General features: G+C 41.0%; 1 protein-coding gene across 1 annotated transcript in view; it reads left to right on the top strand.

The window, feature by feature from the left end:
- arrdc1b (arrestin domain containing 1b) overlaps window positions 1-8,270 on the top strand; it is a 39,247-nt gene extending 30,977 nt beyond the window's left edge. Inside the window, exons 4-8 of the mRNA XM_031277499.2 lie at window positions 3,956-4,110; window positions 5,120-5,302; window positions 5,803-5,979; window positions 6,722-7,178; window positions 8,042-8,270. Of these exons, the coding sequence (XP_031133359.1) occupies window positions 3,956-4,110; window positions 5,120-5,302; window positions 5,803-5,979; window positions 6,722-7,178; window positions 8,042-8,106 (1,037 nt within the window). The 3' untranslated portion in view covers window positions 8,107-8,270. The remainder of the gene's footprint in view (window positions 1-3,955; window positions 4,111-5,119; window positions 5,303-5,802; window positions 5,980-6,721; window positions 7,179-8,041) is intronic.
- The last annotated feature ends 4,015 nt before the right edge of the window (window positions 8,271-12,285 follow it).

The raw sequence follows: 12,285 nt of genomic DNA on the forward strand, positions 1-12,285 counted from the left end.
AAATGGTGGATGGCCTCATTCCAAAGGGACACAAGATACAATTGAGAAAGAGGAGAGAGAACAAAATAGACGAAAAGGTGATTTAAACTGTTATCATTTGAAGATGAGCATGCATGAGCATGTAAGAATCCTTGTTTTCATTCAATAAAACGGAATAACCAGTGAGCAGCTAATGATCAAATTCCATAGCAGAAGACAAGGCAGATATCCTCCTGTCTCACTGTTGGTTTCTGAAATGAAACTGTCAGCTTTGATACATTTCAGAACATCAACACTGAGCAGGGAGGAAGGAATTGGCTGCTACACTCAAATCAGGGGGCATGCTGTCAGACAAAGACTGTGTGAAGTGTGTGCTGCTTCTCCTGACAAGCCAGACCTCCTGAAATCAAATAGCGTTACCTCCAAACGAGATTCCTTCTCACAACCAATGTATCTCCACATTTAGAAGATGAACCCTTCTCTACTTGATCTGTACTCCTCTGACAAGATCTAAATTCAGAAAACAAAAGGTTACTTTGACATTTGGTGATTTGCAGGTTATAGGTCAAGCTTAAAACTGAACTGAATTCAGATAAAGACTAAAATATTTCTTAGACCTCATATAACTGTTGTTTCAACTTTATAATTAGGAACTGATCCATATTGTATAGTCATTTAAATGTTGTTGAGATGATGTTTATATGTAACGTAGACATCCAGAGAAGACTAACATTCAGCCATGCTAGCAACTCTGTTAGTCTGTATTCAGGCACAGGGGGTAGTCTGGCTATCACCAGACCAAGCTCAATCTTTTAAGATTGAACATTAGTCTGGGGAGTCTGCTCTGTATTTTCTACTGCACAAGAGGCGGGATCAATGGGCATAGTTCAAATGACTCTGTACGCAATTGGATAGTCCTTCAACCAATCCAGACAAACGATCCGGGTGAGCGCGACCAACGGTGACACAACTGCAGCAACGGTTCATCGTGTTAAACCCGCCAATAGCGCGCCAGGTGGATAAGCCTGGTTTGTCATTGGTCCCCGCAGATTTGTAATGGAAGCAGGATAGATACATGTACAGCAGGGGTGGCGAACCTGTGGCTCTTGAGCCTCTTTGCCTGCTCCTGTGAGGCTCTTACTGTGTGGCTGGGGGCTGTGTCATTGGTTGATTGTTGTTTTTAACTTTTCTGAAACATACAGTATTTCAGATAAGTAAAAAAAAACACATTTGAATGCATCTGCCAATACTGCCAATACATTTGCCAATTATTTTAAAATGGAAAATAATGCAGCAGAGTTTTGAGGACAGATTCTGCAACCTGAGGAAAAACCTGAGGAAAAACAGATCACCTTCCTCGTTAACCCTTTCACTGCTGAATCCGATTGTTTGAAAGCCCCTCTAGTGACAAATGAGTGAGAGAGTTGCTTCGAGTGGCCACAACCGAGTTCAAGCAAGACCTGAAAAGGATTGTGGATAACAAAGACTGTCAGGTTTCCCACTGAGTCAATCTAAGTGAGAAAAAAAATTATGAAAACTGCTATGTATTATGACTGTCATCAGATCTGGAAGACACTGTTGCTGTTGTAGTGTGGACGTGCATGTGTTGTGTGGCTTTTTGCTATGGTGCGTTTTTTTTTGTGGCTCTTTATACCTAACTGGTTGGCCACCCCTGATGTACAGGTTTCCAGCCTGAGCTGCAGGGCGAAATCAAATCGCCGGCAGATCAGGCTGGGTTTACCCAGTCTAGCACAGGGGTGCTTTCAGCTAAATGCTAACATCAGCATGCTAGCATGCTCACAGGGACAATGCTAACATGCTGATGTTAAGCAGGTACTGTACAACGTTAGCCATGTTCGCCTGGCTGTATTTAGTGATAAACCAAAGTGTTGGACGAATTGAAATTTGGGCCTGATTATGGCACTAATTGATAATTCAAGGGGTCACCAAAGAGATAACAGCTCATCCTGAGGAGGAATATAAATGCCTGTACCAAATTTCATAGCAATCCATCCAAGAGTTGTCCAGACATTCCACACAAAACAACACAAATGTGAACATCTTGGTGGCAATAGAGGAAATGTCATGGGATCACCAAAGTCATTAGGATTCATCCTCTGGGACCATGAATGACGTTCACAGCCGCCCCAGTTTTAACATAGGTGCCGAAATCTCTTTTGTGACATGCAAATCAACAAGTGCTTATTATGTTCCCAGATACACAAGTCTAGCCTGAAACGAAAATGTTAGAGGTGCTGCTTGTTGAAAAGAGGTTAGTGTAACAGCCTGGAAATGCGAGATAGAAATGATCACTCAGACAACGATGTTTTCTCTCCGGTAGCTCCACCGAGAATGAGGCATCGCGCTGAGAGCTCCCGCTTCCGACCTTGCAGACTTAACTAATCAATCACGGATCAGTTTTCTCAAAAAGGTTAAACTAACAGATCACAGATCCGAAATCTTTAACAGGTAGCTACAGCCTACATAAACAAATGTTCTCAAACAGTATTTACTATGTTAAACATTTTAGAAACGTTTTTTACCTTCTTGAAACATTTTTTACCTCCTTGAAAGGACCAACAGTTTAACAAGCTTTTTGTGTTTACATTTACTTTTATGAATTTATAATTAATATTTTAAACAATTTCAAAATTGTGTATCAAATCACTCTATTACATTAGCACCTTGAAGTACCGCTCGTGTACTTCAAGCATGATGAACAGCAGCTCAAAAAATCAGAGGAATGTATTTGTGTGAGCTCAAAGGATCAAGTCAGGCCATGCAATCTTTCAGCAGCCACGAGCAGCTCAGTCTGGTGTGTCTCCAGGGAAAGTGGTGCTTCAGTCCGTTCTTGCTACCGAACTGCCTGCAACAAATAAAAACACATCTGGTTAATTCCTATTGACAGCAGCAGCAGCCACTGGTCTCGTTGACATTAACATCTGAATAAGGATCAGTGGAAAAAGGAACCCTTGTAATGAGAGTGAGAGTGGCTCAGCTTTTATTTTGACAACACATTAATCACCTTTTTGTACATGCTGTTTGTGAAATTTAAATGCAGATCGTTTGTACGGATCACAAAACCAGAAGAGGTTTTGAATCCAATGTTTTTTTAATCTTTCCTCTGGCTGTGAACATCTCTCTCCTTCTGTCTGTCTGGCTGCTTCCTCCCCATATAGTTATTTTTAATCTCACTCTCCTTAAATTTCCTTTCCTCCAGCCATTTCCCTCCCTGTTTCCTCCCTTTGACAGCCCTTTCCTCGAGTCACAAGAACAATCAGTGTCCTTTTTCCATTCAGGACGAAAGTGCAGGAATCCGTCTAAAAGGCTCCTCACATCTTGTGACAGCTCTGATAGAGGCCTGCATGGATAAGGACACAGATTTCAGCCCTGTACTCCTCCCTACACATAACAATATAAAAGAAAATTATTTAAATTTTAGCCTAATTAATCCTGCTTTATCAGGCATTGCATTATTTGTTAAAGAACATGTTCATTGACAGAGCAAAACACATTTTATATATATATATATATATATATATATATATATATATATATATATATATATATATATATAGATAGATAGATAGATAGATAGATAGATAGGTAGGTAGGTAGGTAGGTAGGTAGGTAGGTCTGTCTGTCTGTCTAGATATATAGATTATACATTTAAAAGTGATACCTTTGTGTTGCCAGTTAGCTCAGTTGGTAGAGCAGGCGCACATATATAGAGGTTTATTCCTCGATGCAGAGGGTCCAGGGTACATGTTGTTTTCCTGCATGTCTCTCTTCCCTTTCATGTCTGAGCTGTCCTATCATTAAAGGCGGAAATACCCATAAAAAAATCTTAAAAAAAACAAAAAAAAAGTGATGCCTTTGATTATTACATCAAACATATGGGCAGTTTGCCCCAAAATATCAGTTACTGTTCTCAGTGTTAAAGTCTGTATTGTTTTTTTCCCAATCCCCTCTTCAGTCACTCCCCCGACTTCCTTTGAGGGACCCTTTGGGAAGATTAGTTACCGTGTGAGGGTGGCCATTGACACGCCCCGCTTCTCTAAGGACTACAAAGCCCAGAGGCCCTTCTACCTACTCAACCTACTCAACCTCAATGAGGTGCCTGACATTGAAGTAAGTGCTTGCTGCACACATATCTCTACTTTTTAATTGTTTTTTTTTTTTTGCTCATTTTATTGCTTCGCAAACTTTAATGTTGCTGTTCTGTTTTTTGAAAAAGTTTTGGATATATTGGAGAAACAGAAGGAGAAGAGACTTTGAAACGCTGTAATGGATCTCTTTATTTGATCAGCGTTTGTCTTGGTCGAGGCTTATTTAATTTAAAGGCAGAGCAGGATCTAATTCATTTTTTCCTCTACTCCCCTGCATTACTTTATTAGTAATTATTAGTTATATTTAGGGTTGGGTACCGAAACCCGGTGCTAATACGGCACCGGGGCCTAAACGACAGGTATCTACCGGACCGAATTGCAACTCGGATTTCAGTGCCTCATTTCGCTGCCACTTAAATGCCTTCTGCGCTGCTCTCTGATGCTCTGAAACAGACGTTAGAGGCAACAGGAGCATCGCTGCACGTGACGCTAGTTAACACTTCACTTGACAGCAGGTAACATTAGCCTACCGTCATCTAGCAGCTGGATTAAACACAGTTAAAATGCTGACAGCTGAACCGTGTAAAATGTGGCTGTACTTCACTGTAGAGGATTCCAACAGCGGGACGTTAAGCAGTCTGCAGCTGCCATTGTCGGAAAAACAACACAGACGTGGTTCACTTGAAACTAGTAACCCTTGTGGTGCATTCAAAATTATTGTAAAATACCCTATTCCCTATTCCCCTATTTTTTTAAGTGTCAGTTCAGGCACTGTTTAGGCACCGGCCCCGTTTTAAAAGTATCGTTTTAGCACCGGTATCGGGAAAAACCCAAACCATACCCAACCCTAGTTATATTATTAACTCTATTCTTATTATTAACTATATCATTCACTCTCTTCCCGTCATGACTGTCAGAGTTTCCTGAAACTCTTGAACCAAGCATGAATAGATTCTTAGCAAAGCATCGGCTAATGAGGCTTCTTAATTAACGCACAAACACACGTTTATCCTACGACTCCGTCTCCGCAGCATCCGAGTTACGCTGTGACCACTAAGAAGTTCAGCTACCTCCTGGTGAAGACGGGGACCCTGATGCTGAAGGCTCACAGTGACCTGAGGGGTTACATCCCGGGGCAGGTCATCAAGTTAGCCACTGAGATCCACAACAAGTCTGGGAAGGACACAGGATGTGTGCTGGCCAGTCTAATACAGGTAGATCATTGAAGTAGAGTATTAATTATGGGTTTTTTTTCACCACCTTTCTCTCAGGCTAACGTTTTGCTGCAGTGAGTCATCTTTGAAAATAAGATTTTGTTTCACAAAGGCTTAATTGGTTTTATAATGTAGGTGTTGAGGACAGAAAAAAAAAACTAAAGAAAATAGAAAAAAAAAATCAATCAAGAAAAAGAAATGAGAAACAGATCTGTATGTTTTTAGTCTTTGCCCTATCCCAAATACAATTTAGTATGAGCACAGCCAGTGTGCACTGCCCCCCTTAACTTTCCATTCTAGGGATGTATTATAAATCTCTGCTGGGACTCCAAAAGCTTCAAAAACATAAGCTCAAAATCATAGCACTAATCCTTTCATGTGGGTGCACATCAAATCTCTCTGTACCTCAAGATAACAAGAATAGAGGTTCTTCCATCCAATAAGGTAGAGGTGGTTGAAGCGGCTTGAAGTCACTATAGCACCTTTTTATTTCACACCAGAAAGTGACCTATAAGACCAAGCGGCCTGTATTCGACCTGCGGACCATCGCAGAGGTGGAGGGAGCCGGAGTAAAGGCGGGAAAACATGCCGAGTGGAGAGAGCAGATCATCGTCCCTCCTCTCCCTCAGTCTGCACTGGCCGGCTGCAGCCTCATAGACATCGACTATTTTATTCAGGTCAGTGTGTGAGTATTCTCAGCATAAACGTGTGTCAGTGTGTGTGCGTGCTCGTTATAATAAAGGAACATGTCATCCAGTGCAACAGCGTGGATCACTAATGTGTTTTTAGTAGTTTTGGGGAAACATTGGAGCTCTTTGGCACTGAGGAATCGGATATATCTGGCTCTAGCTGCACAGACAATACTATGGATTGTGGAATCAATTCTTTGTTGGTTTTGGTGTTTTTATGGGATTTGTTGGCAATAAGAAACATATAGAATATCACCAGCCTTATCCTTTACGTCAGTTACAGATTTAAATGTTTATTACAGAAACTTCTACCCTGATTTCAAAAAGAAACCGATCTCTTTCTACCACTGTTAACTTAGATTTAGTTTGGTTGTGTTTCCTGTTTCTGTTCACCAGTAGATGAGGTTCTCACAGCTCAGAAAATCTCCTGGTAATTTAAAGTGAGGAATGGAAATATGAAGAAATGCAAATAAACTGCTGAGTCCCTTGAACAACAATAAATGATCAAACTGCAAAGTGGATGTGTTCCAAATTGTATATTTGAAGTCAGATTTTCTTCTGTATTTTGTATTATTCATTTTTTTAATCAGATTTCTACCCAAAATAAACACAGATAAAGGCCAAGATTTAAAAAAAAATAAATAAATAAATGAATGAGCTTGAACTGTATTGCAGTATACATTTGAAATCTAACTGAGGCCTCCCTTCATAAATCCTGTTTGTGTTACAGGTGTCCCTGAAATCTCCAGACGCAGTCGTCACTTTGCCCATCTACATTGGGAACATCGCTGTGAACTTGTCTCCGTCGAGGGCCATACCCTCCACTCCAGGACACGTCGTTGCGCCCACAGCGGCAGGCGTGACACCCAGTGCCCCGCCGGTGGAGGAGGAGCCAGAGGAGGGGCTGTGTGCAGGGGGCGTGGCCAGTGAGGAGATCCCAACCAAGAGTCACTCTCAGCAGGATCCCTCATGTCAGCCTGTCACCATGTCCCCCAGCGCGTTCAGCCACGCGCCCGGTGCAGCCCTTCCTCCCAGCCACAGGCTGCCCGACGCGTCCGCTCCCCTGTTCTGTGTGTCCACCGGGGCCACCATACCTTTCTTCACCGAGGGAGGAAACGCGACTCCTGTCCCCACTTCCTGTTCTCTCATCCTCCCTCCAGAGTACAGCAGCTGGGACTACCCTCATGGTTAGTTCTCCAAAAAGTCTTTTCACACCGGCACACAGACAAACACATGTACAGATGCATACAGGGCCGCACAAGGTACCAGTGTGGTATCATGGCCGATCAAATATCCATGCAAGTTTGTTATCCCTGTCGCTTTGAAATATCCTTTTATGTTTTCACCACATCAATTCAAGGAATTAGTTGTCTGAAGTTCTTTCTTTAAAAGCATGTAAACCCCTGGCTGGTGTTGAGCCAAGTGTCAACTCTTGCAATAGTGTTGTCCTTCTTATAGGTACACCTTAATTAGACAAACACAGGTAGTCTCCTGGCTCAAGTCATATATAAACAATCGCTCTTCAGAGCCGTGCGTGGGTACGTTTTATAAAAGTAAAAAAACAATTGAGGTACCTGCGAATTCTGCCAAATTCTAAAAGGTGCTTCCTACTCATGCCAAGGTCCTGACAATGCCAAAGTTGTTTCTTCCGTAGTTTGTATTCTTTAAAAAAAAAAAAAAAAAATCAGATAAAAGCCGGGGCACTTAAATAGAACAGTCATTGTTCATGTTATTAGTATCAGCTTTGCTTTTCCTACTATGACTAAGTCAAAATGTCTGCTGTGGATAAGGCCTATACTCTTTATAGAAGAGTGTCAAAATGCACTGTCCAGTACAGTTATATATTGTATTTTATTAAAATAATATGGCCAGAAACCCCCAGGAACATGTTGGAGCATTTCAGATAGACTGATGAAAGAAACTGTATATGACAAAATCCATTGACGTACAGAGAGATACTTTACTAGTAACTAGTGGAACAGAGGCTTAGACAAGGGGAAACTACATAACATATATTACTGACTATTTTTGTTGCCTTTGTGTGTTATAGAGCCCCCACCCTCTTACGAGGAAAGCTGCAGTAGTGTCAACTCCAGTATCAACAGCGGACAGTAGAGAAGAAGCAGGTGAAGCATCATGGCCACGCCCACCCACACCTGTTTGCATTCGCCTCTCGACAAATCTGGGCAGTGACATGCCGGGTTTAAAGAGGATGGACGGTACTCCATCCCAGAACACCCCAAAGATCGTTTCTTTGTCCTTGAATATTTGAAAAAAAAGGGATCGTATCTTATATTGAATATAAGTTTTATTTTCACCCCGTGTCCCATCAGGTTGGGTCAGACAGAACGGGGGGAACATCACTGTGCCTAAAAGGAGTATTTTGGATCATCATACAGCATTTTAGAATATTCAGTGATTGGGCATGTGTCTTTCATGGGGTGGAGTAAAATCTGTAATGTAATGAATCTTTGCATCTGTGATGCCTTGAAAATGATTTTGGCCTACTGAAGGCTCATGTTTGACTACTAGATCAAACGTTGGGCCTTTTTTGTAGTCTTGTTCCAATTGTGCACTTGTTAATTGTGGTCCATCACTGTCTGTCTGTGTCAGCTGTGTCTCAGTTGTCCTCATCATCAGCAGGGCAGAGCTGTCTTCATGCTGGAGAACGTTTTGCCAGAAAATGGGGTTTGACTAGTTAAAACCGCAGTGTGTAGGATTTTTCTGCGTTGTATTGCATCGTAGATTTATTCTGATGGCTAAAGTCTGCGTTTGAGGAAACATTAGCCAACCCCAATGGAAATGACTGAAGTCTGTGTCTATGACTGTAGTGGCATACATCACTGTCTGCTACAGTGTCTTATTTTATAATAAGACTACAAGTTGCCAGTCAGAAATCGTTAAAATCCCACACATAGGGGCTTTAAAGACAAATCGCGTCACAAAAACACCTCTCAGTTGCATAACTCAAATCAAAGGTAGCAAAAAATACTATAGTTATAAAAATAAATCCAGTCTCACTAAAATCTGTATATTTTTAAACATTGTTTTTATCGATATGACCAATTGGAATGTATACATTTTTGTTTGTGGACAAGATAATTTATGTTGAGAAACTGGAAATCAAAAAAGAGAGAAATGAAATTCAGCACATAGAAGAGCATGTGCACTGATCTGATTTTGAAAACGTGTCTCGCCGGTGTACCGCCACCGTGTGTTGCCTCATGTAACTGAGAGGTTTTGCTTTGACACCAGTTCTGTATTCAGCAGACAGTTTAACTGCAGATGGGGCTCCTTTCTCCTGGAGCTGCTGTAGTGACGCAGTCTTTCTCTGCCCTCTTGTGGTCATCACAAGTTTATCTCAACTCATCTTGAACCTGGAGCAACATAATCAGCCGTGCAAACTGGAATACTTCACTGAGGCTCTGCTTCTGTGACGCACCGACTGAGGTCTGCTGTGCTGTGTAAATGTACATCTTGTTTTTGAGCAGAACTGACAGATTGAGGTGTGAGATGCGTGTTGCTTCGAGACGTGATGCAAGTCCTTTAGCATCATTGTTTCAGTCTCCGTCTGAATGAGATTGTATGTTGGTTTCTCTCCTGTCTTTTGCCTTAACCTTCTGTTAGTGTTACATTAGTGAAATGAGAATCCTCTGAAACTTCAGGCGGCACTTTTCACTTTTTTTAATTTGCATGGATAACTCTGTGTGTGTGTGTGTGTGTGTGTGTGTGTGATAGAACTTGGACAAGTTCACCTGAGGTCTGTTTTCACTCAAACTCAACAATTTTAAATAGATTTTTGATTCTGCGCCTGTGCGGGTAAATTATGTGTTAGACATTTCTCTTTGCCTGTGTACAAGGGCTGGGTGATAATTCTACATTTTTACCTTTCGGCTTAATCATTCCCATTCACAATGGGCCTCATTCACCAATATCTTCCTAAATTTTCTCTTAAATATGTTCTTATAAAGTCCCTAAGAAAAGTCTACGTCTGATTCAAGACGTGTTCTTAAACAGCAGAATTGTTCGCAGGTGTGTTCTTAGAATGATGAATCCTAATGTCTTCGTAAATTTAAGCTAAGCCTAGCATACACAATGGCAATTCAAAGTGCTTTACAAATGAGCAGTAGTGTGTATTTATTAAAACAAATTAATTAAAATTAAAATAATTATGTGTAAAATAATTAAAATAATTAGTTACAAAATGGAGAGAAATGTTAAATTTTAAATTAGAACGGACGAAAACGGTATAGCTACTTGTTTTGCGCAAACATGTCAGCTCTCAATTGTGCATAAGAGTGTTCTTGAGTGTGCATAGATTCTGTTCTTACCTAAGAACAAATCCCAAACAAGAAAACATTGGTGAATGCCATAATCTTCGTGAAAGCTGCGCAAGTGGGGTTTAAGAACACATTTGTTCTTAAGAACGTTTGGTGAATGAGGCCCAATGATTGTTGTATCAGATTTTGTGTACATTGCTCATATTTTTCATATCTTGATGACCGTAAATATCTTTATGTATATGATTAGAATGACTTCAACCATTTCACCCAGCCCTACTGTGTTTTCAAAGCATCAACACATATTTGTTGTCACTTTTCTGCGGTAAACTAACACCACTGAAAATCTAAAGCACAACTGCTATCCTGAATGTTTGTGTGACTTTTGATGTGTTTGTCTTATTTTACAACATTTAAAGGAACACGCCGACTTATTGGGACTTTAGCTTACTCACTGTATCCCCCAGAGTTAGATAAGTCCATACATACCCTTCTCATCTCCATGTGTGTTGTAACTCTGTCTGACGCCCCCACCGCTAGCCTCACTACGACACACAAACTATATTCTCAGAAAGGCGAAGCACTGCTACTTCTGCTCCTTGGGCGGAGTGATTTACTTGCAGCACCTGAGAAGGCCCGTGGTGAGGAGCAGAAGTAGCAGTGCTTCGCCTTTCTGAGAATATAGTTCCCAGTATGTATACGGTTAGAAGATGGCTCTGTCTCATGTGACCTTGTTATTTCTACACGCTGTGACTATACAAATCACATGTAAATAGGAAAATGTTGGCGTTATTTTGTCACTTATTGGGAGCAGTAGACTAGTTGGAGCCGGTTACCTCCAGGATCTGGGCTAACCAGGCTAGCGGTGGGGGCGTCAGACAGTTACAACAAACATGGAGATGAGAAGGGTATGTATGGACTTATCTAACTCTGGGGGATACGGTGAATAAGCTAAAGTCCCAATAAGTCGTTGTGTTGCTTTAAGTACAATCTCCAAGTCCATTCTGTGAATTGAGAAAACATTTTAAAAAAATCCCAGTGCTGGTGTTGGCTCGTGACTGCAGATTGTGTTCCCACGTTACCAGGATTTTGTATTTTATTTTGTGAGACACATCAGCTCATAAATTTCCACAGAAATCTGGTTCTACATTATTGTGAATGCATGCCTTAAACAATCTGGATTCCCACCCCCTCTTCCAGGAGCTTGTGATGGACTTTCTTCTCCTCTGTCAGGGAGGACATCAGGACCTACACTCTTCCTGTTTTGTCTCCTGTGGACTGTGCTAAGTGTACTTGATGTATACAAATGTAGCTTTTAAAAACCGCAAGGACACTGGACCTGTTGAACTTGTTTTTATCCTTTTTTTTTTTTAGAAAATATGTGCAATTCGTCTTATCTCCAAGAACGTTGCAGCAGCAGCAACAACTCCCTGAAGTCATTTCACGCTGCCTTTATCAACCCTGATTCTGTTTAATTCTTTGCCACCAAAAGGTACTATAGCTTTATGAAGCCCCACCCACTTGTTCTTTGTGTTGTTGTTTTCACTTTCTCTCACATATTGATGAGTGGTTTTGTATTTTTCTACGTAAAACTGTTTACAGGTGCAGTATGCAGATACTAATAGTAGCACCTCAATCAGTCAGTGTAATATTTCAACATACAGTGCGAATCTAAGTTGTACAGTACAGAATAACAATAAAAAATATACGACGATGTTCTTGTTTGTCGACAGTCAGCTTTGTGGTTCTGAAATGGGAACATGCTTCTAAAACTAATTTCCCTTTTCTTTTAAAAGGCAGTGAGCATTATAGCACCTTTCAACAACAAAGCAATAAAAAGTGCATCACATAAGAGCAAACATTTCTGTTAGTTCAGACTCAAAACCGCTGAAACGGCATAGAAACCACAGTCTACAGAGCTGGATGTAAGTGTAAATGGTCTTTCATTTCTGGAAAATATGTGCACAACCACAGGAAGTTCTTAGTTGTCCTAAAAAGCTGCACATACAAAAAG

The sequence above is a fragment of the Sander lucioperca genome, chromosome 14, assembly GCF_008315115.2.
Source record: "Sander lucioperca isolate FBNREF2018 chromosome 14, SLUC_FBN_1.2, whole genome shotgun sequence".
Taxonomy (NCBI): domain Eukaryota; kingdom Metazoa; phylum Chordata; class Actinopteri; order Perciformes; family Percidae; genus Sander; species Sander lucioperca.